Below are 26,056 nucleotides of genomic sequence, written 5' to 3' on the forward strand. Positions count from 1 at the left end.
CTTTCTTTCTTTCTTTCTTCCTTCCTTCCTTCCTTCCTTCCTTCCTTTCTTTCTTTCTTTTTCTTTCTTTTCTTTCTTTTCTTTCTCTTCTGACTGGATAATTTTAATGACCTATCCTCTAGTTCACTAATTTTTTTTCTTCTTGGTTGAGTCTGCTATTAAAGCTCTCTATTGAATTCTTTAGGTCAGTCACTGTATTCTTCAGCTCTAGGAATTCTGTTTGTTTGTTTTGATTGTTTCTATTTCTTTGTTCATGCACCATTTTCTTAATTTTGTTTAGTTGTCTGTGTTCTTGTAGTTCACTAAATTTCTTTGAGAGGATTTTTCTGAATTCTTTGTCAGACAGTTAGTTCAGATTTCCATTTCTTTAGGGTCATTATTGGAATTTAAGTAGTTTCCTTTGATGGTGTCTTTTTTACCTGATTCCTTGCATTGGTATCTGCACATTGGAGTAAGTGGTGTCCTCTTCTAGTCTTTATAGGTTCACTTTGGCAAAAACAGTCATTCACCACTCAGCGCAGCCTGGTGTTCTTCATGGGTCATCTGGTAGCATCCTTGCAGATGGGGCTTGCTCCTAGGGTTTCTATTTGGTTAAGGCCACTGCCTGAGCTCTGAGGTTAGCAGGTAGGGATTAATGTTGACTGGAAACAGTTGGAAAGTACTGCTCATTGGGTTTCTTGACTGAGTGCAGCTATAGGATAGGCTCTGTGGTTGCCTGGATTCTCTGGTTAGGCTTCCTCATCAGGTGGGACTGGGTGCTATATTTCAGCAGTTGGGCAGGCCTGCAAATTTGCTTCCCTGCCAGGGTAGGGCTATAGAACAGACTCCGTTGTTGGTATGGCCAAGCCTTCCAATTTTAATATATTATCCTAGCACTTTTTCCAAACAGAACTTGCTCTTATGGTTTTAAAATTTTTTAATTATTTGAGCAACTTAAAATTAATATTTAACATAAGTCTCATGTTAAAACAAAAGATCTTTCTCCATAGGTGAATTATTCCATTAAGGGAATAATTAATATATTTATATCTCTATCTACTTACTATGTATGTATGCTAGAATCCTGGTATAAACTGAAAATATCTGTTTATTGAATTATTTCATTCAAGGTTTTTCCTTTTTTATAGCTTGCTTTCAAAAATATAAAACCTTTAAAAATTTAATATGAATGCAAAAGTATTTGTGATAACAATTTTAATAAAAATGCATGTCCCATTCTTTCTAAAGTATATTTTACTATTTAATTAAACACAAAGACTAATTTGGAATTATTTTGCTTATAGATCAAACTAATCTTCATTTGAAAATGGCTTGTAATCTGTAAATTTTTAAAAATCATGACATGATTGTTATTATAAAAATTTGTTTACAAATTTATTTTAAATTAATGATTACCACATTGTTTACAAGTGTGATATTTAAAAGGAAAATGAGTGAAAATGCCTTCTTTTCATTGTCAGTTGTAGGCATGTACTTATTAGCCATCTCTCAGATATGGCTTTTTGTTACAGGGAATCCAGTGCCAGAAATTACATGGCACAAAGATGGACAGCTCCTCCAAGAAGATGACACCCATCACATTATGTCTGGTGGCCGTTTTCTTAAAATTACCAATGCCCAAGTGTCACATACTGGAAGATATGCATGTTTGGCTTCTAATACAGCTGGTGACAAGAGCAGAAGTTTCAGTCTTAACGTGTTGGGTAGGTATAAGCATTGCCTCAAATCTTGAAGAGTCAGACATGACTGTCTGCTGAATTACCTTCTTTTCTTTTTCTTTTTAATGTTTCTGCCATAGAATTTCATTATTTAAGGAGGACTAGTGCTTATGTACATTTGCTGTTTTTCTTTAATTAATACATTTATTTATAAATTTATTCGTTACATTTGGAATACCACCTACATTCCAGGAACTGTGTTTAGTGCTAGAGACACAACTGTGAATAAGACAGATGTTAAAAACCCAGTAGTAAAAGGCAAATGTATGCTGGTCAAAGAGAAACAGGTCAACAGTACAAGGGTTCAATCTGGTGTATTTTATCCTTTCTTTATGGAACAATTATTGGTAATTGTCTATATTATAGTCTTTGTGGACTAGGAATTATGAAATACCTGTACATTCAGTTCTTGCAGCATCAAAGTTATGCTTATGTCTCAGCTATGACATTAAAATAGATTTTTAGTTTCTGCTCATGTCTTGAAATTTAAAATGCACCATCTAAATATATTATATTTGATTACTAATATCAAAATACTTTTCTCCCTCCTTTATGGACTTCTCTGTAATCCATCTCTCAAACATTAGGTACCTTAACATTTGTCCTTACTTCACTGCTCATTTTACTCTAGATACTGTCTTCAAATAATAAGCTTAATTCCCAGAGTTTAATTATTATCTTCTATAGACTGATTTCTTTTTAAATCCCTACCTGCAACCCAGATCTTTCTCCCAAGTTTGGATTTCTATATACAATTGCTCATTGGACATTTCTAGCTGGAAATCTCATGAGCACTTTAAATTCAAGATATTCAGAACTGAATGAACCATCTTCCCTCCAAAATGAGCAAATCTTTCCATATTTTCTATTTATATTGTTTCACTGCAGTTTACCTACATTCCCAAGCAAGAAAGCTAAAAGTCATCTTTGACTTTGGTTTTCTTTAGCCCTCAAATTCTATCATCAAGTGCCACCAATTGACTTTCTAAATTTTTCTGTAGTCACTCCTTCCACTTTATGCCTTCCTTTAATTCAGTCCCTCATTATTTTATGTGGAACAAATGGACCTGTCTCCATTACCCTTGCTTCCAACACTGACCCCCTTGAATCTATCCTCAATATATTCCCTGTTTGCCCCTCATTTTTTATACTGTTCTGCACCCCATATGCTCCTTCTTCTTACTTCCTACTTCCCCCTTCTTTCACTCACTAACCACCACTAATCCTTTAAGGCTCACTTTGAAATCTTTTCCTTTAGGAGGCCTTCCCTGATGACAGTCCTCACAACACACCCCACAGATTGGATTGAATGCTATGCTTCCATATATCCTGCACCAGAATTCTCATTTTTGCCCTACTATGCTGCATTATAATTCCTTTTTGTGTATTGTCTCCTCCATTACTCCATTTTGAAGTTCTCATCCCTTTTATGTAGAATAAGAACCAATTATTTCTGGAATTGTTAGGAAATAGAATTACACAAATAAGTATAGGGAAATTTAGAAATTCACAAATAAGGAAATTTCTAAACATATTTCTTTAATCACACTTTAAATCTATTTCAGTATCTCCTACAATTGCTGGCGTTGATAGTGATGGTGGCCCTGAAGATGTCACTGTTATCCTTAACAGCCCCACATCTTTGGTCTGTGAAGCCTATTCATATCCTCCAGCCACCATCACCTGGTTTAAGGATGGAACACCTTTAGAATCCAACCGAAATATTCGAATTCTTCCAGGTAACTAGTTTACTTTAAATGCACAAAATACATTTGTGCCATCTACTATTGTAGAAAAAGAATCATTGGTTATTTTTTATAAAAGTACTTATGTTTTAGTTATGTTGTTCTACTGCCATTTTAATTTTTTAATTATTTATATATATCTTATAATCTAAAGTAAAATTACTTTTTGAAAGACCAATAAAGTATCTAAATAAAAGGCAAATTAATAAATACCACAATGCTATTAATTGATAAAATACAATATGGAATACCAAAAAGAGTAGAAATTCATTTGTTGAATTGAACCATAAGGAGAATTGGTATTTAGATTGAGAGAGCTTATTTATTTCCCTTTAATACTTGGAAAAATGTATGAAAACAGAAAGAATTAAAAAGTATTATCCCTGGCTTTAAGAAATTTACAGTTTTATGTGGAAGGGAAATAGTGTGTGTAAAAGTTAATTAATAATATGAATTAGGAATAGTCATGGCATTTGGTAAATGAGATAGTGACAAATTTTATAAAAATTCAAAAGATGGAATGACCACTGTGGGCTGAATTGGTCAGGAAATGCTTTGTTGCAGTTGAAACTTGAACCAGCCCTTAAAGAAAGGTATTGAATTTTGTTGGTTGGAAATGAGTGATTTCAGATCCATCAGGATAACTAGTGTGGGAAAGGTACAAAGTGAGAAAGGCACATAGATGTACAAAGGCCTATCTAGTTGCAAGTAATAATATGTAGACCTCCCACTTGAGTGTGTGTGTGTGTGTGTGAATGGCAGAGAGGGAGGTGGGTGGGAGAAAAGGTCAGGAAGGAACATTGGAATCATATTTTGAATGCCCGGACTAAAAAGTTTTGACTTTATATTTTATTCAATTGAGAACCAATGAAGATTTTTAAGGAGAAATGTACCATAATACAAACTGAGTTTTAGCGAGATCAATCTCTACTGATAGCCCAAGTATATGAGAAGAAGAAGATGACTAAGGCAGAAGATCTATTTATGAAGAGAGTGAAATAAAGACCTGAGCCAGAGTGTGTACAGAGGTATGGGAGGGTCACGATGAACATGAAAGGCATTATCATAGAGGATCATTGAGGACTTACTGACTCCTTGCCCACCATGCAGTGCCCATCTATATTATAGTTTGTCTTGTGTCAAATGTCTATTATACAATTGGCACATAGAAAAAGAAATATGTTAATAGTGAGAACTAAAAACCCTGGTGTTTTTTGCATACTCTGTTGTCACTGTGACTTCAGAGATTCTTTGGTGTTCCATGATTTTTCAGGAGGTAGGACTCTGCAGATCCTAAATGCACAGGAGGACAATGCTGGAAGATACTCTTGTATAGCCACTAATGAGGCGGGGGAAATGATAAAGCACTATGAAGTAAAGGTCTACAGTAAGTCCTAAAAGAACACTACATTTCATATTTTCCTCAAGTTTTCTAACTTTTTCAATCTTGTTTTTTATTATAGGTTCATAATTATTTATACTCATCATTTAAGTTCTTTTTAATTTTATTTGATTTTATTATGTTATGGTAGTCACCATACAATACATCATTTAAGTTTGTTGTTTATGCAGCTTGCTTCATTAAAATGGAAGTCATATTAAGCATTGTACCTATGTCCTCAACTGCTTAAAGATGTGAAGAGCCCATTCAATCTGCTCATTAACCTCTTATTGGACAACTTGTCAGTGGCACTTCCTTATATTTCTCTGTTTTTCCTTCTGGAAACCCCCTGGGCTGAGTTAAAATACTTCCATGCACAAAACTGTTCTTTAAGTATATATGTTCTACTGAACAGCCTAAGATGGATTCATCAGTGACTTTGAGCTGATCCACTGTACATTGACTTATAGATAAAAAGCAAAGTGAATACTACCATTAATAGGACCTACATTTCAGGATTTTCGTTTTGGTTTTGTTTTTAAAAAGGAAGAGCATCCTTCTGATTGTCTTTTGTTCTTTGAATCAGTTCCTTTAATGACTGAGAAAATGCATTTTATAGGTCATGCTTGGACTGTTTCTGGGGACCTGGAAAAATGAAAGTAGCTGTTCTGTGAAGGACAATAGCCACGCTGGCAGTATTAAAATGATGAAGGGAGAAAGCTGTTTTCCTTCACATTCTGTATCTGAGCATTACCATTTCACAAGATGCTAACTTGGGTCCATGGTGAAAGGGGAGCATAGCAAATACCTCAGTTATTTCCTTGTTTTCTTAAGTAATCCTTAGTGTGATTTCCATGATATTCCCTGTATTGAAAAGAACCAGTGTTTAACTCTACAAATATTTGTTTTTTTATGCAGTTCCACCCATCATCAATAAAGGGGACCTACTGGGGCCAGGTCTTTCCCCTAAAGAAGTGAAGATCAAAGTCAACAATACTCTGACTTTGGAATGTGAAGCTTATGCCATTCCTTCTGCCTCTCTCAGCTGGTACAAGGATGGACAGGCCAGTCACACATTTTCTCCTTTGCTAATAGTTTCTGAAAAACAAACATGGTCAATTAAATTAAAAAAAGAAAAAAAGAAAAAAACACACACAAGTAACTCAGAGAATCAATGTCGCCTTATAACTAGCACAAAACCATGCTCCTAGAATAGAAAACTGCAAAGAAACTTGAACCATGTTCAACAATCTTAGCATTATTCCATCACTGGAAAGTATGAAGGATTGTTTTTGTGGACATTAGCAATCATGTATGAAAATCCAGCCACCTTCCCCCTGGGGAACAGTTTTTGCATTCTGTGGCTTTATAGAGTAAGCAAACTTTGTAGAGAAGAAGCACAAAACAGTGCTAAGCCAGATTAAAATGGTAGGTATAACATGGGTACTGAGTTTATTCAGAATCTTCTCTAAACACCTTTAATTCTTTTATAAAAGGTAACATGTTTTATATTCCAAGAGGAAGAAAAATAGCTAAATGTGGTGATTAAGTGCCCAATTCAATTAACTGGGGGCAACAAGAAACTTTAAAAGGCACATCCTTCAATTATGTGATCTGAATTTCAGGCTATACATCCTTATTTCTCATCTCAACTTATTTTCTTCCATTCATGTTTTAAAGATATATGTGCTAGTGTTTTTATACCAAAATAGACTTTTTTTTTTGGCTGCTGTTAACACTGTGCTTAATACAGATGTGGCATAACTAAGCTGCTATTTGTCCTGTTATACACATAATCAACCAAATGGCTAGTTAAATTCCAGCTGTAGAAGTTCAGGTCAGAGTTATGATTTAAGATGCAGAAAGATATAGCTTTGTTTTTTCAGATCATAGAGATTTTGCAACACTGGCAGCTAGAAAAAAAATCATCTCTTATAAAGTAAGCATGTTTCATCTGGAAGCCATTGCAAAAGGAAAAATACGGAACCCCCACCATGTTCTGTTTACAGTTTCTTTTCTGACTACAAGTACACTTCACTGTACAGTATCAATTCTATATGGGTTTGCTTGGAAACAGCTAATTCCGTTCTCTTCTGAAATCTTATTATTTTATTTTTATTTTTACCTAGAACCTATTTTATTCCTCTTGGTTACTACACATGCACACACATACACACAAACACATACACACATAAAAATTGGCTAAAGACTAGAATTGTGCTAGGAGTGAGACAGTTTAGTTTTTTTAAATATCATAAGGAATGGTTAAATTACAGTTTCAAATCCAGACTCTGAAATCAATCCAATTATAACGCTTTAGTTAAACTGCTAAATTTTTCAGGGTTTAGGATTGGTTCTCTAAAATGAGTACCAAAAAAAAAAAAGAAAAAACAAACTAGTTTTTGTTTATTTTTCATATCCTTTCTTCTGTTATTTCATTCTTCAGATAATCAGCACTACTCCAGAGAAACAGTGTTTTTTGAGAAAATCCACTGAACATATTGGCCATGTTAGCCACAATAAGTTTTAATAGAATCTTTGAGTTTTATTTATTCATGCATGCCCTGAAGTTTTTCTTTTAGCATAGAAAATTTAAATTATATTATTTTTATATAAGTGATATAATGTTAATAACGATTTATTAATTACCAAGTTATTTATTAAGCACATACTATTTGCTGGACACTATTTTAGGTGCAGGGGATACAGCCGTGAAGGAAACAGACAAGTATCTCTCCTTGTGTAAAATTTGGGGAGACAAAAACTAAACAAACCAGTGCAACATATAATGTGCCAGATGGGGTAAATGTTATGGAGAAAACTCAGGAAGAGGAATAGTACGCATGGGAGTATGATCTCTTTTTTATGTAGGGAAGACCTCACTGATAAGGTGATATTTGAGCAGAAACTCAAAGAAAATGAAGAAAGCAGACACAGAATACCTGAGGGGAAGATATTCCAAAGTAGAGAGTATAGCAAGGACAAAGGCTCTGAGGCACTTTGGCTGGTGATCCATGGAACACAGAAGTTGTGAGCAAAAGCTTAATGGGGAGGCAGATCACACTGCCTTGTAGACCAATTGGCCTTTATTCTGATAGGAAGCTACTGGAAATTTTTGAACACATGAGTGATATGATCTGACTTAGGGTTTTCAAAGGATTCTATTAGCTTCTGTATTGAGAGAAGTTAGAGAGGGTCCAGATATGAATTTATTTCAGTGGTCCGGAAAAGAGATGGTAGTTGCTTGGACAAAGGTGGTAGCAGGTTGTGAGGGAAAACTGTCAGACAAAGATGTGTCCAAGATTTTGCATGAGAGCAATAGGAGAGTGAGTTTAGATAAAAAGACAGGTCTGAGGATTAAGCCCTGGGGGACTTCTACATTGAGAGGTTGTGGGGCAGAGAGTGAAGTGTCCCAAAAGATAGGGAGGAAAGTTTTTCAAAATGAAGACAAGTGTTTAATGCCACTGATCAAGTAAAATAAAAACTGAGAATTGACCAGTAAATATAGCAACATGGATATCGCTGGTGTCTTTGACAGTGGCATTTGGTCAAGTAGAGATGGTAAAAGTCTTATTGGAGTAGATTCAAAAAAAAATGGAAGGAAACAGAAACAGCAAATGTAGCAAATATTTTAAAGCCATCAGCTATAAAGGAGAGTAGAAAAATATGGAGGTAGTCTGCATTCTAAAGAGTTTTCTTTTTAGTGGGGAAAATTATAGTATGGTGTATGCAGATTGAAATCATCCAGTGGAAAGAAATCAACTGATGATGATACAGGTGTAAGAGGACATAGTTGCTGGAAGGATGTCCTTGAATAGACCAGAAGATGCTCAGAATGGACAGACTGGTATTAACCAGGGTGGGAGTTTTGCCAGAAGAATAAAATAAAGGGAAAGAGGGCAAGAGGAGTTGAGGGTTTATGCAAGGAGCAATTGTTATAATAGACCTTCTCTGGGTCAGGAGGAGAGTGAGTGGCAGTGAACAGATTGCAGGGTCTGTGGATTATGGGTCCTCCCATAGGACCAAAAAATTACTGGAATTGGGATGCTAGAGGAAGTGTTAGAAAGTTAGGAGGTGGTGGTCAGAGAGTGAGAACTTGAAAGTGAGATTATAAAGAGATGTGGTTCTTGGTAATTATAAAGCCTAGGATGACTGGTTGAGTGGCTGATTGAGGATTGGGGACAAAAAATTAGAGGAGAGGAGGTCAAGGAGCTGAGAGCATACAGCATTGGATGAATGTCCGTGTGGGTGTTGAAATCACCAAGAATTATGAGAGAAGTATCATTAGAAGGAATGACAGTGAGCCAGGAGCTAAAATTAAAATCTTCAAGGAATAAGAGGGAACTTAGTGTAAACAGAAATGTTTAGAAGATGAGAAATGCCCTATTAAGTGAAGGTGATATTATTAATAAAACATCATAATACAAATATCTGTAAGTTAATGTGCCATTAAGTATAGTAATACTTTAAATCAAACATTGTAATATGAATTAATATAAATATAAATATAGGTTAAAATTTTCCATTTATGAAGTAATGATGTTTCTAAATGAACAATAGTGATATTTGGATCAAATCAGACTGTTAATGCCCTCAATCTTTCATTAAGAAACTCTAGTATTTTCTACAGAATGATAGTACACTATGGGATCAGCGGAAAGTAATTTTTTCCAACATAAATAGTTATGGTACCTAAGAATGTTTTTTATGATAAAATATGCATTTATATATTTGGTATATAAATGTACCACCCAGAAGTACCTGGCACAGATGTAAAGTATATGAGCCATATTTTCAATAAATAAAAATGTGATTACTCAAAAAAATTTAATCAAAGTAAATTAATTCAATTAATGTTGTCTTGAATATCTCAAATATAATTTTTTTATTTATTAAAAAATCCTAAAAAGTATAAACTGTATGATGTTTTAGAGGATTTATTAGTGTACTTCAAGGTAACATTATTTAATTGAATCACAGCCCCTTAAATCAGATGATCATGTCATTATTGCTGCAAGTGGACATACACTTCAAATAAAGGAGGCTCAGATATCAGATACTGGACGGTATACTTGTGTAGCATCTAATATTGCAGGTGAAGATGAGCTGGATTTTGATGTGAATATACAAGGTAAAATAATATGCTTATTGTGTGTAATTCAGCTTATATGATCTATCAAAACAATAAAAAAGAGATTTGAGTTGGTTTATTTTAAATACCTTTTTTTCTGTTGACAATAATAAAAATTCATTATTGAAAACTTGGGTTTAAGAAATTCACAAGGAAGAACTTGTGTAACTTGGGTTACTTCTGCTATTTTTGTTTCCTTCTGATATATTTTTGTAAAGTATACTTCATTTACAAGTTGGGATCACATGATAGTTTTTTCTATTACATTAGCTTTCCCCATTACATTAGCTTTCCCCGAACATTTTATCTTGAAGATTCTTTTGATATTGTTTACCTGGAAGGTAAAAAGTATAGTAATGTACAGAATTTAAAGTGGTCAGACTTGAAACTAAATGATGATTTAGCTCCTACAAACTTTTTGAGTTGGGCAAGTTACCTAAATATTTTAACCCTTGGTTTCCTTACTTTTAAAATTAATGCCTTGTAAAATTGTGGTAAGTACTAAATAACATAAAGTATGTAAAACTCTTAGCAGACTGTTTAAGAAGTAGTACCTGGTATTAATGTTGTTGATACTGCTGCTTTTGTGCTTTTATATATGCTTTTTAAAACATGCTTTTTAATAACTGTATTTTTTTTATCAATTGAGTATTAAAACATATATTTAACTAGACTCCTATTGTTGAACGTCTAGGTTGTTTCCAAGTACTCATTACTCGTGTAATGCTTCATTGAACATCTTTATATATAAAATTTTCACACATCTGTGGTTTTTCATAAGTTGCTAATAGTGGAAATTTTAGGTCAAGTGTTATGCACTTTTTTAATGTTTTTAATGTGCAGGAAAATTGCCTTTTTGGAAGTTCATGCTTGTCCCTCAGAAATGTTTGAGAATGTCCTATTGTTTTTGTAAATGGAGTTATTAATCCTGATTGCATAACTTCTTTAGCCTTCTTAGAGGCTCAAGACAAGTCATTGGCAGATGCTCTCTGTTGAGCCCGAATTTTTGAAAGGTTCCTCAAAATTTAGTTTTTCCTGCTATGATCATATTTCTTAGCCATGCATATTAGAGTAGGTTCATCCCTGAGAATGGACCCCTTCATCTTCTAAGTGCTAGAGACCTTTAACAGGGAGAGCAAAGCATGAACATGGCATTTTGAGCCCCATATTTCTTGTTCTTCTACATGAAAACCAATGCTGACTTCTGTCTACTACATTGTTTGGCTCAGGGCTAGAGTTAGTAGGTATATAAGTACTTGAAAATATTTTCACAGTGTCTAATTTATTACATTTACTAATCATTCTGTGAAAATACAGCCAAGACCTTTGTTTAATTAATCCTAGCATTTGTTTAATTAATCCTAGCATTTACATTACATGTGTCTGAAACGTCATGTCTTTCCTCCATAGTTCCTCCAAGTTTTCAGAAACTCTGGGAAATGGGAAACATGCTGGATTCTGGCAGGAGTGGTGAAGCTAAGGATGTGATCATCAACAATCCCATTTCTCTTTACTGTGAAACAAATGCTGCACCTCCTCCTACCCTGACATGGTACAAAGATGGCCATCCTCTGACCTCCAGTGATAGGGTGTTGATTCTACCAGGTAAAGATCGCTATGAACAGCGTGAAAACTGGAGCCTCTGCCAAATGTGTTTCTCCCCATTTATTAGATGATTGTTGAATTGATCAGCTTTCTGGCCATGTAATTTAACTGACACAGGCTGCCAAATGCCACTGGTATCTGTGTAGCTTCGAGCCAGAAGAGTCTAGGCTGAGAATTTGACAATTAGGCTGGAATACCTTAGGTAATTTTCAGTTCTACTACAGGATCATTCTATCAGCTTAAGAAGTCCTTTGGTTGGGTGCCTGGGTGGCTCAGTCGGTTAAGCGTCTGCCTTCAGCTCAGCTCATGATCCTGGAGTCCCAGGATGGAGTCCCAGGATTGAGTCCCGCATTGGGCTCCCTGCTCAGCGGGGAGTCTGCTTCTCACCTCTGACCCTCTCCCCTCTCATGCTCTCTCTCAAATAAATAAATAAAATCTTAAAAAAAAAAAAAAGAAGAAGTCCTTTGGCTTCCATGAGGCTCCATTTCTCTAATAGTGTGATGAGATCATCAGTTTGGTTTCTACACATTATTAATGATAGATTCTAAAATATATTTGCAAATAGTTACTATTCACTTTATTAAATACATTTATCATAAATCAATAGTTATGATTATTAGTTTCAAATATTTTAGTTGTCACATGGTTTATTGGTAGAGAAGGAGATGTTTAAATTATTGTGGAATCATAATCTTTTCAAGGCTTCTACTTAATTTGAACAAATATAAAATGGGCTTGTCAAAATTTACCAAGTTATACGCCTAAGGTCAGCATATTTCATGGTGTATAAATTTGATTTCAATTAAATACAAGATATCTTGAAAAAAAATTTTTTTAAAGTAACCAAATACAAATGACAACTAAATGTTGTGATATGTGATCCAAAATTGGATCTAGACTTGGGGAAAAAAATTTATAAAAGATTGTAACAATAATGAAATTCGAATATGGACTATGAATTCATTAGTAATTTTGTGTTGATTTTAAATTTCCTGATTTTGATCACTGTACTATAGTTATGTAAGGGATTATTTTTGTCCTTACGAAATTACAGATTTATGAATATTTAAGGGTAAAGCGGCACTGTGTTTCCAACTTACTCTCAAATAGTTCAGAAAAAGATTTCATATATAAATAAATAAATATGTAAATTTATATATGAGATAAAACAAGTGAATATATATATAAGAGATAAAACAAGTGGAGTGAAATATAAACAATTGGTAAACATAGGTGAAAATTTTTATACAGTTATTGAAACTCTGAGTTTGAAATTATATCAACGTGAAAAGTTTTAAAAATATTCAGAGTTATTCTTTTAAAATTGTATGTATTAATAATATACTTTATACCTTTTGCATCCCTGGCTATTGCTTTCTCAAACCTATACGTGCATCAAACATTGTAGGCTTCTTTTACATGTATTCAAAACTGTAAAATCAAGAAGTCACTGCATAATAACATTTCCCCATGGAATATGATGAGGGGCATGGAGCAACCTTACCCTCTTGTGAAAAATCTACATGAGCTACTTATCTCTCAGGAGATCTGATTCACATATTGGATTATTTTTCAATAATGCAGTGTTTGTTATACAAATGGTATGTGGGATTAAAACTGAACCATTAGATGAAATAAGAACCCTGAAAGCAAATGTAAGGAAGTCATTAGACCTGAAAAATTAATCTCTGTTTATGACCAGTAGGATTTAGAGAAGTGAACATATGGGGCTATGTTTTCAGGAGGGCGAGTGTTGCAGATTCCCCGGGTCAAAGTAGAAGATGCGGGGAGATACACGTGTGTGGCTGTGAATGAAGCAGGAGAAGATGCTCTTCAGTATGACCTTCGTGTACTCTGTGAGTTCTTCATTTGTTTGTCATGCATTCTTTCATTCAAAGAAATTTTTTTGAGGAACTAATGTTTGCAAGATGTTGCATTAAGCACTTTAAAGCTATAAGGATAATCAGAAAGTGATAGTTCCACTGAGGAATTAATCATCTTATGCAAATTGAGAGCTCATGAGTTAGGTCTCTTGAAATATCAGATAGCAAACTGGCTTAAACTAAAAAAAAAGAGAATCCATTGACTCATGAACCCGAAGAGTCCCACGGTAGAGCTGGCTATAGTCATACCTGACTTCTGTGGCTCAAAGAGGCCAAGCAGACTTAACCTTCCTCTTTCTCTTGGTTTTTTCTCTATTATTAGCAACACTCTCAGGTGGGGGATCCCCTTGAATGACAAGGTGGACCCCAGCGGCTCTAGTCTTACATCCTTATAATTTCATATCCAAATGAAAGCTTTTCTTAGTGTTTACAATTGAAGTCCTAGAATTGGATTTTCATGGCTTTAATTGGCTAAGCATGAACCACAGTTCTATCCCTGAACCAATTATAGAAGCTAAGTGGCCTGTTTAAGGCCTAATTTCTGTGCCTACACTTCGACCACATTGTTCTCCACCTGAATGCATGGACTGAGAGTGGAAGAAGTATTATACCTTGAAGGGCAAAGAGAGGTGATGTTGCTGGAAGTTGAAACAAATAGTTGCCTCCATTAGAAGAGATTGATCTAGAGAAGTAGCAGGGGGAATGTATAGGAAGCAGTCAGCATGAAAGAGTTTCCAGAGGAAGTTATGAAGTAATATGAAATATTAGGCACTTGTCTCAGAGCATGAGATGACATTGAGATTTTTATTCTGAGTGATTAAGAAAATAGTGGCAAGAATAATAAAAATAGAAGACCTAGGAAAACATTATTTGGGAAAAAAGAAGTCAGTTTTGTTCTGGACATGTTGAATTCGGCATGTTACAAGATACTTAGGAATAATATTGGAGGGGCCATTGAAAATCAGGAACTTCAACACAGGAGAGAGGCTGAACTAAGAATGTAGATTTGAGAGTTATCCACAAATAGGTGATATTCAAGGGCATGAGATTTCCAACAGTAAGGATTATAAAGTAGAACAAAAGTTCATGGTGGGATTGTTAATAAATAGGAGAAAGGGAAAGGAAAACAGAAGAGAAACAATCTGAGAATTTCATGAAAAGCAGTAAACTACATACTATTCTTTGTCACAGAATCCAAAGCACGGAAAAGGCTATCAAGAAGTGGATCTAAAGACTGATGAGTCACAGACCTGTACCTCTGAAACAAATAATACATTATATGTTAAAAAAAAAAAAAAAAAAGTAGCGAGGGAAAAATGAAGGGGGGGAAATCGGAGGGGGAGACGAACCATGAGAGACTATGGACTCTGAGAAACAAATTGAGAGTTTTAGAGGGGAGGGGGTGGGGGGATAGACTAGCCCAGTGATGGGTATTAAGGAGGGCACATATTGAATGGAGCACTGGGTGTTATATACAAACAATGAATCATGGAACACTACATCAAAAACTAATGATGTAATGTATGGTGATTAACAAAACATAATAAAATTTTAAAAAATAAAAAGAAAAGAAAATTTGAAGGAGAAGCAATAAAATATTAGCATTTCTTTAAAAAAAAGGAAGTGGATCTAGTTTTGGATGCTAAAGCAAATTTAAGAAAATAAAAACTGAAAAAGTCCATTGGCTTTAAACTGAGAAATCATTGATAAAATTCAAAAGATCAATTTAGATACTGTGGTGTGGTACAAAGCCACAGGACAAAAGGATAAATCTGGAGCAACTAATCAGGTAGAAAAGGAAACCCTTAAGACATTTTGCAGAGGACAGAAGAGTTGGAGTAGAGTTTTAGGATAGACAGCTTGAGGAAACATATTTAAGAAAGATTTGAGCTTGCTTACAGACCAAAGGAAATAATCCACCAGAAGGGGACAAATTAAATTTTCAAGTTGGGGAAGGAACAGGGGAGGTGCAGGAATTCATGGATTAAGGTCCTAGAACAGGTGAAAAATGCAATCAAGGAACTAAGAAGGGTAATTAGCCTTTCGTGACAATGAATTGCCATTCATCAAAATGGTTAGGAGGGAAATGTGGAAATGTATATCAAATGTATCTAGTCCTTTTCATTAAGTATAAGAGCAAGACAAACAGTGATAGGGGTGGTTGGGCCTGTGGAAAACAGGAAAGTTTAGTGATTACCACCATGGAGGATGTGATAAACAGTCAGCTGTTGAAGTTGGAGCCATTTGGCTCAGTTACTCCTTTCTGAAGCCACCCTTCCTTCTACAGCATTCCCAGTAACCAGGAGGCAGAGGTAGAAAAAATAGTGTGCTCTGTCTGGGTGGGGTGGGGGTCGTGCCACAAGGTAACCAGGTATATATTGTGGAAGCGCTGGAGGGTGAAAGACCATAGAATGTGCAGCAAGAAAGAGTGTCACCAAAATGACCCCTGTGAGGTTTGGGCAGGGCAAGAGGAAAAATGATGAAAGAGGCTGATGGGCTGATTATAAGTGGGGAAGGAGTAGAAGGGCTAGAGTTTTCAGTGCAGACAAAGAGCAGCTTATGAAGGAAACCTGAAAAGAGGTAGAAGAAAGAAAACACTAGAGTTCAAAAATCATATATTTGACAAATAATCTATTGATTACTAAAGTATATGCCAGGAACTTGTGCTAGGCACTGAGGATACAGCAGTTAATACAGTGTAGACATCAGTCCTTCTTCAGGGAGCTTATAACTTGCAGAAGAAAGAGATGTTAATGTTGAATGGTTGAATGGTCCAATGGTCCAAGGTCCCTGTCTAGGGCTGACTGACATGGAGTAGAGATGAAACTAATTAGAGTGGGATGGATCATCAACATAGATTTTAAAGTCTATAAGATAGTGATAAGGAAAAGAAAAAGGGAAGAGAAGACGATTAATTAAAATCAGTGCTAACATCACCAAGAACATCCTAGACCATATGACTTAATTTGACTTAAGTTTAGAAAGAGTTTAGTTTAGGACAGAGTAGAAGGATCTAATAAAGAAGCAAGATAATATGGTTTGGGAAGGACTGGGAGTCAATTAAATTGAAATGGGACTTAGGGATTGGGTAGTTAAAGGTAGATTTCATCCCTTCAGGCTATGTTAATTAAGAGGAAGTTGGAAAGCATGTTGGAGATGAGTTTAAAAAGGTGGAACAAAACAAGAAAAATGCACTGGACCCAGAAATCTGTCTACATTAGGGATGTTTCACAGTGTTTGATGCTCACCTCCTATGTGCCACTCCACAGTTCTGTACTGAGAACAATTCTGAGTGGTGTAAGCCAGCTGATGGGGCATGGCAGCTGGAGGGCAGGTCAGACCAAAGAGCTTTGGTAGAGGTCTGTACAGGTCAGACCTTGGACCTGTAGACCACCTCCTGGTCCCTCCTAATGGTTCAGCTCCAGGCAGAAGTTGAGGAAAACATCGAATCTTTATGTCCAAACATTTCATCTTTGATTAGTTTTCATGGTATTGAGGTTAGTGATAGGCTCATTTAGTCTGAAGTTCAAGTTTATTATTTACTAATCTGCAGGTCAAGTTATATTTTGTGTTACCTAGAGTATAGTAAAAAATCATATAACTTTGTGAAAATTTGCATCCAAAATAACATTGAAATTCTATTATGTACCTTGTAGCCTTGATTGTTTTCTTTACAGACTTCCAGTTTAGTTTTTGAAAGACCCAAATACCACAAGACTGCATCTACATTAAATATATAATCTTTGCTGATTGCTAAAGATATGGTACATTTTAAGAGAGTGAAACAGAATAGCTAAGCTTTCCAAATAAAATAAAATGAATATTCACTTTGAAAATGAATTTCTACATTTATAACAGCAGCCAACACATATGTTTCTAGTTTATATAACATTTCCATTTTAAAAAATTTTATGGGTAACGTGATTTTTCCTAACTGACTAGTCTAACAGAAGATAGATATGTACCTGGATTCTATGGTATCATTTTAAATGAAAGTGAACATATGTAGGAAAATCTAGAATGTGACTCCTCAGACTTTAGTGTACATAAGGATCACTTGTTAAAACACAAATTTCTTGGGCCCTCTAGAGATGCCCAATGAGGAGATCTGAGTGGGACCCAAAATTTGCATCTCTAACCAAGCTCCCAGGTGATGCTGATACCACTGATACTGGGGCTGGGGAAACACATTTAAGTAGCGCAGACAATTGCCTTGCAAATGAGACCAAATCTGTACATTCCAAATATACTTTAAAGATGTAAATTATCCGGCTTCTCTAGATGACCGAATAGACTTAAATATTCATGCATGCAGATGCTACTTACATGTATGGTTGAAAACCCAGAAGGCATAGTTCAAACCATGAGAGAGAAACAAGGTCAGATAAATTGGGGAAGGTTTGAGATTGTGGAAGGGGTGAGTCCAGGGAAGGGAAACCCAAGTTCACACAATTTTTATCACCACCCTAATTTATTAGTGTAAAATGTTATTCAACAATCTTGGTTTCTTCTTCAACTTTGCTCTTCTATTATCCCATGCTTTTTAAAGCTGTCAGAAAACTAGAATAACTGAGAAAAGACCTTATTTCCTGTCATTATCTCTTTGTTGCAATCATCTATTAGTGCCTCCAGTTATTAAGGGAGCAAATAGTGATCTCCCTGAAGAGGTCACTGTGCTGGTGAATAAGAGCACACTGATGGAGTGTTTATCCAGTGGCAGCCCAGCACCAAGGAATTCCTGGCAAAAGGATGGGCAGCCTTTGCTAGAAGATGGACATCATAAGTTTCTATCTAATGGAAGAATTCTGCAGGTAAAAGTAAAAAATCTTATTTTCAAATAGCTATTTGACTTTGTATTTCCTAAGTCTTTTTTACTTTTAAAAGTAATTTTTATTGGTTTATAAATATTATATTTGTAAAAATAACTAACCATAAGAAGAATAGAAAATAAAATTCTTTATTCTATACCCCCTACCAGAGGTGACCACTGGGTTTTTTTTTTTTTAAGTTTTTATTTAAATTCCGGTTGGTTAACAGACAGTGTTATATTAGTTTTGGGCATACAATATAGTGATTCAACACTTCCATACATCACCCAGTGCCCATCTCAAGTGCACGCATCCCCATCATCTGTTTCATCCATCCCCCTACCACCCTTCCTTCTGGTGACCATCAGTTCGTTCTCTATAGTTAGTTAAGTCTGTTTCTTGGTTTGCCTGTCTTTTTTTCCCCTGTGATCATTTGTTTTGTTTCTTAAATTCCACATATGAGTGAAATCATATGGTATTTGTCTTTCAGAGGTGACCACTACTAGCACTTTTGTGTGAATTCTTAACAAAAATTGTACATTCAACACATGCATACTCCTAAATTTGCTACAAGGTGGTCTGTGTGATAAAAGCCACATTATAATTAGTATAATCCTTGCCACTGCATATTTCTGATGGTAAACTCCTAGGTGGTATTAGGTTCCCTGTAGATTAAAATGTCCCTTGTTTTAGTAAAGAATTGATAATAAATAATGGAAACCACATAAATATCCCAAATTGTTGTTCACTAATGGCCATGTCTATATTTTTCTTTTCAGATGTCTTAAAAGAAGGTTATGTATTTATAGAAATAACACCAACTCTTTTGTTAGGATACAACTTAATATTGACCACATAAATGATATTCTATGGGCCCAAGAATCTAAGCATAACTATCAATGTATCCAACACAGGACATATCTTATGGAGTTCTTGTCTTTAAACACACACACACACACACACACACGAGCCAGATCCAGTGCCTGTAAATGCCCTTGAATTCTCAAAGTATCTTCTGAACATTGTGACTGTATCTATTTGATGTCCTACAACCTCTATCAAAATATTTAAATGTTTCTCTGTCTCAGGCCAAAAGATATATAGATGGATAGAAATTTCATTATTATGAAATGAAATTATGTTATTATGCCTAATAACATAAATATAAATGGTATTATTAGCTAATTATTGCTGCATAAAATAAAGTACTCCAAAACAATAAGCATTTATTTAGTTCATAAGCCTTCTAGCTGGTTGGGTGATTCTTCCAGTCTCAAGTGTCTGGATGCTGTGAATTGAGTAAGTTGTCTGCTGGTCTTGGCTGGGCTCTTAGCATAAATCCAGGGCCTCAGTTGTAATAACTGATTCTGACCCCCTGTGGTTCTCTTACCCTCCAGCAGGCTAGGCCTGGCTTTCTCACATGGTGGTAGCCTAGTTCTGAAAGAGTGAGGAAAGGCACTGGATCTCTTTAGGCCTAGGTTTGAAATGGCACATTGTCACTTTTCATCACACTGTGTTGGTCAAAGCCATTCACAAGGCCAACATAAATTCCGCATCTTACTCCACCTCTTAATGACAGGAACTTCAAAGTTACATTGTCAGGGGTGTGATAGGGAAGAGGAAGAATAATTGGGGGAATTTTTGTAGTCAGCATATAACAAGTATATTTAAAATGTCTTTTCTGATTGGAAGTCTTTATAAATAAATATTTGGTTAACACGACTAAAAAAAGCTAGCATCAGCACTATTATATACAAGAGTTTATTTGTCTTGTGTTCATCTGGTATTAACCAGAAAGAATATGTGTTGTTTATTCTGAAATACAATGATCATTATAAAAAGTTGCTTTCTTAAAAATTTCAGTTGGAATTTCTTCTTTTTTTCCCCTTAGATTCTAAACACTCAAATAACAGATATCGGCAGATATGTGTGTATTGCTGAGAACACAGCTGGAAGTGCCAAAAAATATTTTAACCTCAACGTTCATGGTAAGAGCTCAGTTCCAATAACATTTCTTAGAGTATGCTTGAAAAAGCAGGCAAACTGTGTTTTAGATTATAGTAGACTTATTTTGTACTTTTAACTTGAACAATGTGTGGAGACTGCATTTTTTTTAATCTCTGTCTTTCTTCCCATCACATAGTAGGATTATAAAGTACAAATCTTCTAGGAAGCCTGTTTTTATATTATTTCAGTTCCTCAGGAGAAAGTACTTACTGCTACATATTTGAAAGTGAAAAAAAATCAAAATTTTAAATCCCCAAAATTATGTTTATATACAGTTAGAACCAAATATAGCTCTTTTACTCATAAAAATTTACCCAGTAATCCTGATTGGAACCAGTTTCTGTTCTCAGAGGTAGAATTCATGTTGAGTTACATCCTCCAGTACCATTAGGTATACTCCCTGGAGAAGAAAAAGTCATTTTTGGAGTTTAATAATTCCTAAAAACCATCACTACACCTAATTCATTCTTCAAACTAAGTTCTTGATATATGCTAGACACTGCATGAATACTAATTTTTTGCTAAAATGCTGTTGAGATACTATTTAGGCAAGTGTAGGGGAGAAAAAAAGCCATTGGATGTCTACCACAAATGATGAGTTTTAGTTTTGTGACATACATCTGTTTTGAGAATATTAAATTGGAAATGGTGAACAATCATTATAAAAGATTTCCTTTACATGTGGGATACACATACAAAATTCTAGCTCATTTTGGAAATAGCTGAAATTTGACATTTCATGAAAAATTTCTCCCTTCAAGACTTTTATTTAGCATCATGAATATCCTTTTTTGGTGTGATATGTAAGGAGTATTGGTGTCCAGCAATGTTTGGTGTTTGTGGAACAGACATTTGAAACGTTTTTATCTTTGTATTCCTAGTGCTTAGCACAATGAGTAACATGTGATAGTAAAAGAGATTTTGCCTTTTTTATGTGTTGCTTTTGTTTTTGATGTTGTTTTAAGACCTCAGTCTTAATATAATCGAGTGTTATATTAATTGCATTCCTTAGTTCATGTCTCACTATCATCATTGGCCTGAACAAGACCCATCTTTACTTTTATTTATTAAAATATTCATTCATGTATTCATTCATTTTTATGCCCATTTCTTGCTCCCATTTCCCCTCTCCTTTCATAGGAAACCATTCAAATGGTACATCTTCAAGTTTTTTTTAACGAGTAAGTCTGACCAAAACAGAAACAGTGTTTTATGAATTCTCAGGAAGAAATAAACGAGTATGATGATTGTGAGAGCACACATTCTAATCTGTAAAGTACAGTAGAATAAATGTTGAAAATAAAAGTGTTGATTATTTTTTTCTGATTCCCAAGGCAGACTTAATTTTTTCTGCTTTATGTGATCAAAAGCCCCAATTATAGCAAGTCCGTAAGTTGCCTTGTATTAGTTATCTTTATATGTCTCTATCTTCACCCCCATCCTATAAATTTATTATAGATGTTGTAGGGAAACAGTCATTTCTTATAGATCTTGGTCTCCCTGGACGCATCTATAGTCATGGTAGTCGGTAAATAAATATTTGGTGTTTTTTCGTCAGTTGCTTCTTCCTAATGCACAGCAAAAATACCTCTACCTCTCAAGGTAGAAGCAGCAACCACTAGAGTTTACCCTTAAGGACTGAAGTTCAGAAGGGTGTTTCCTCCAAATAATGCAATATATGTTAAGGAAAAAAAAAAAGAAGATGGCAAGAGGGGAAGAATGAAGCGGGGGAAATTGGAGGGGTAGACGAACCATGAGAGACGATGGACTCTGAAAAACAAACTGAGGGTTGTAGAGGGGAGGGGGGTGGGAGGATGGGTTAACCTGGTGATGGGCATTAAGGAGGGCACATTCTGCATGGAGCACTGGGTGTTATGCACAAACAATGAATCATGGAACACTACATCTAAAACTAATGACATAATGTATGGGGATTAACATAACAATAAAAAAATAAGCATACTTAGCATATGAAAAAAAAAAGAAGGGTGTTTCCTCATTCACAGGTTAATGATACCTTGAACTCCCAATTATGGTCAGGAACCCATACTTACATATTAGAAAATTCATTTTGGGGAGAAATAATTTAAATTGTTTTCACTTAAAACCATACTGTTTGTTATCTCCCACTACAACAGTGCCTGCTTCTTTTGGACTTTGACCTTCAGTCTGCTGACCCATGGGTTTTCAGCTCTCTTGTCTTCACTCTCCTTCACATCCAGCTTTACTTCTCGTGGAACAACATTTCCATCACCTCTCTTAGTCTTCTTATTGCTCTTGCTCAGTAAAAGCTCAACTCTGCGTCTAACAACACAACATATTGTCCACTTGATACCCTAACCCTAGTAGGTATCAAGTTTTTACATATGCAATTTCACTTAATTATCTCAATAACCCCAGGTCTTGGTACCACTTGATACCTCTTTTACAGATGAAAAGGCTGAGGCCTAGTGAGATTAAGTTGCATGCCCAAAGTTACAGATCTCGTAAATACATATCAGGACTATAACTTAGGTAGTCTGATTCTAGAGGTTTTAAACTTAGCTGTTTTGCTCTATTGCTTCTCACTAAATTCCATTTCTGACCATACCTGCACCTAGGTGGCTAACCATGGCTGGGGGAAACTCATGGAGTCAGGAATATCAGTATCATTATAAATTCATAGGTACCATCTTGAACTGGGCCTTCCATTCTGCCTGGGGTTCCTCCTCTTGTCTCTGTTCCCTAGAGACTCTCTCACACCTTCATCCCTCTCCTCAGATGTCAGATGACCCTTGGCTTAGTAGGCTCAGGCTGCCATAACAAAATGCCAGAGGGTGCATGACTTAAGCAACAGAAATGTATTTTTTCACTGTCTGGAGGCTGGAAAGTCCAAAATCAAGGTTCCAGCAGGGTCTGGTTTCTGGTGAAGGCTCCTGCTGGCTTGTATTCCAGCTATTTTGTACTCATAAGGCCTTTTCACTGAGCACACATGGCCAGAAAAACAAGGATACTCTCTTGTTTCTCTTCTTACAAGGACAATGATCCTATAAGATCAGGGCCCTACCCTACAACCTCATTGAGCCTTAATTACTTCCTTAAGGGTGCCATCTCCAAATATAGCCACAGTGGGGGTCAGGGCTTGGGTATACAAATTGGGGAGGGAGAGAAGGAGGGATATTCAGTCCATAACAGCCCTCTCTCACTTTCACTTCCTTCCTATTGTTACAACAGAAGATGGAAGCATTCTTCTACCTTCCAAAGGCCAATAATTTGACTCTAGATCCCTGCTCACTGCCTCCTCAAAAATCTCTTACAATCTCTTCTCTTCCTTTTATATATTTAATATCTGATTTCCTCACTCCCACTCACTCCTTCTGCCACTGTGTTCCAAATTTCACCTCTACAACACCAATGAAACTACTCACTGAATTCACCAAATGGCATCCTTATGAAGTCCAAGAGGCACTTTCTAGACTTTATCTTTCTTGCTTCTGTGCATTTGACATCTTGGCCATGATAATTTTTAAAAATTCTCTTCCTTTGGCTTTTGTGACACCCACACCCCTTATTTATATCTTGCCTTCCCAGTCTCTCACTTCCGGTTGACTTTGCTGGTTCCTCCTTCTCTACTTGACTATTACATTTTAGTTTTTCAAGCTCTAGACTTTGTTCTGTTACCATGCACATCTTAGGTGATCTTATGCATTTCCAAATTTCAGATACTATCTATGTACAAATAGTTTCCAAGTTTTTATTTTTAGCCAGGGTCCCCCGTCAAGAACTCCAGGCCCTTCTATCCAAGTATCTACTTCTTGCTGACACAAATGTCTAGCAGTCACTCTATGACAATGTGTATATAACTGAGTTCATTATCTTTTCCCGAAAATATCTTCCTCCTCCAGTGATCTCTGTCTCAGTAAAAGGAATCACCATGTACCTGTTGTTCAAGTCAGAAAAAATGGATGTCATCCCTGACTCCTTCTCCTCCTCCTTAAGTTTTACTCCCAAAACATCAAGTCCTAAAGATTCTATCTACAAAATGTCCTGGGATCCATTCACTTGATCCTTTTTGACACCATTCCAGGCAGAGTTACCATAATCTGTTATACAGATTACAGCAGTGTCTCACTGGACTTTCTGAATCCCTTCTAACCTTCTAATTATAGTTCTCTCCACTGTAGCCAGATTGAGATCTCGGAAATTAATTTTTGATTAAACCACTCTTCAGCTGAGGCCATATTTCAGCATTCTTAATGTATGGGTCCCAGAGACCTTATAAGATCTTACCTTTGCTGGTCCTTTAATTCTCTGTCCATCTCTCCTAACCTTGTTCTTCAAATTCTGGTCATGCCAGCCTTCTAGCTGCTGTGTTCTTTCTCCATTTGGGACTTTGTATATGTTATGCCTTCTTTCTGGAAGGACACCCATTTTCTGTCTTCCCCTTAACTTATTCCTGCTCATATTTCAGTATCTTCTTCAATGTCACTTCCTCCTTCTGATCCCCAGTTAGGTTGGTTCCCTGTTGATTAATTACGAGGCAGTATAGAACAGTAACTAAGAATAAGGGCTCTAGAGCCAGACAACAGTTTTGGGGTCTCTTCTTTCAGTAACTACTTGTGAAACCTTAGGCAAGATGCCAACTTTTCTATGTCTCAGCTTCCTCATCTATACTATGAGAATAAGAACTGTATTTAACACGTGAGGTTGTATGGGGATTCAATAGTATATGTGAAGTGTATGTGTGATAGTATATGCAAAGTGTTCAGAACATTGCCTGGCACAGCGTACCCATTCAAAAAAAATGTTAACTGTTATTTTTGGTTCAATGTCTGTCATTACTGTCAAACTATTAACTCTATGTCTATTACATTTTCACACTGTATCAGCACTTAGCACAATGTCTAGAATACAGTAAATAATAAATGTTTGATAAATGAGTGAATATTAAAATTAATTAGTGGGTGAAAAATAAATAACCATGTGATAGTAAAAGAAATTTTGCCTTTTTGAAGTTTTGCTTTTGTTTTGATGTTGTTTTAAGACCTCAGTCTTAATATAATCGAGTGTTATATTAATTGCATTCCTTAGTTCATGTCTCACTATCATCATTGGCCTGAACAAGACCCATCTTTACTTTCATTTGTTAAAATATTCATTTGTTCATTTTTTTTTTAAAGATTTTATTTATTTATTCATGAGAGACAGAGAGAGAGAGAGAGAGAGAGAAGCAGAGGGAGAAACAGGCTCCCAAGGAGCAGGGAGCCCGATGTGGGACCCGATCCCAGGACCCTGGGATCATGACCTGAGCCGAAGGCAGACGCTTAACCATCTGAGCCACCCAGGCGCCCTTCATTTGTTCATTTTTATGCCCATTTCTTGCTCCCATTTCCCCTCTCCTTTCATAGGAAACCATCCAGTTGTGTATGATATTATACCTTCTATGTCTATCTGTTCTTATAAAAATCTGTTGTTCCACATGCATTTTTTAATATATTTTCTTCTTCTTTTTTTTAAAGATTTTATTTATTTATTTGACAGAGAGAGATAGTGAGAGTGGGAACACAAGCAGGGGGAGGGAGAGAGGGAGAAGCAGGCTTCCCGCTGAGCAGGGAGCCCGATACGAGACTCAATCCCAGGACCCTGGGATCATGACCTGAGCCGAAGGCAGACTCTTAACGACTGAGCTACCCAGGCTCCCTCCATGCATATGTTTTAATATGCAAAATGGCATTGCATTGTTAATCTCTTTCTTACTCCACTTTTTCTCTGTACTGCTTTTGCTTTTGGAATTCTTTT

General features: G+C 35.8%; 1 protein-coding gene across 2 annotated transcripts in view; it reads left to right on the forward strand.

The window, feature by feature from the left end:
• HMCN1 (hemicentin 1) overlaps positions 1-26,056 on the forward strand; it is a 482,021-nt gene that overhangs the window by 358,872 nt on the left and 97,093 nt on the right. For both annotated transcript variants that reach the window (XM_035010675.1, XM_035010676.1), the window contains exons 49-57: positions 1,512-1,703; positions 3,284-3,457; positions 4,737-4,850; positions 5,763-5,908; positions 9,825-9,975; positions 11,386-11,580; positions 13,323-13,436; positions 18,087-18,274; positions 20,163-20,259. In XM_035010675.1, coding sequence (XP_034866566.1) covers positions 1,512-1,703; positions 3,284-3,457; positions 4,737-4,850; positions 5,763-5,908; positions 9,825-9,975; positions 11,386-11,580; positions 13,323-13,436; positions 18,087-18,274; positions 20,163-20,259 — 1,371 coding nt within the window. The remainder of the gene's footprint in view (positions 1-1,511; positions 1,704-3,283; positions 3,458-4,736; positions 4,851-5,762; positions 5,909-9,824; positions 9,976-11,385; positions 11,581-13,322; positions 13,437-18,086; positions 18,275-20,162; positions 20,260-26,056) is intronic.

This window comes from Mirounga leonina, unplaced genomic scaffold, assembly GCF_011800145.1.
Source record: "Mirounga leonina isolate KUSES-001 unplaced genomic scaffold, KU_Mleo_1.0 Mir_154, whole genome shotgun sequence".
NCBI lineage: Eukaryota > Metazoa > Chordata > Mammalia > Carnivora > Phocidae > Mirounga > Mirounga leonina.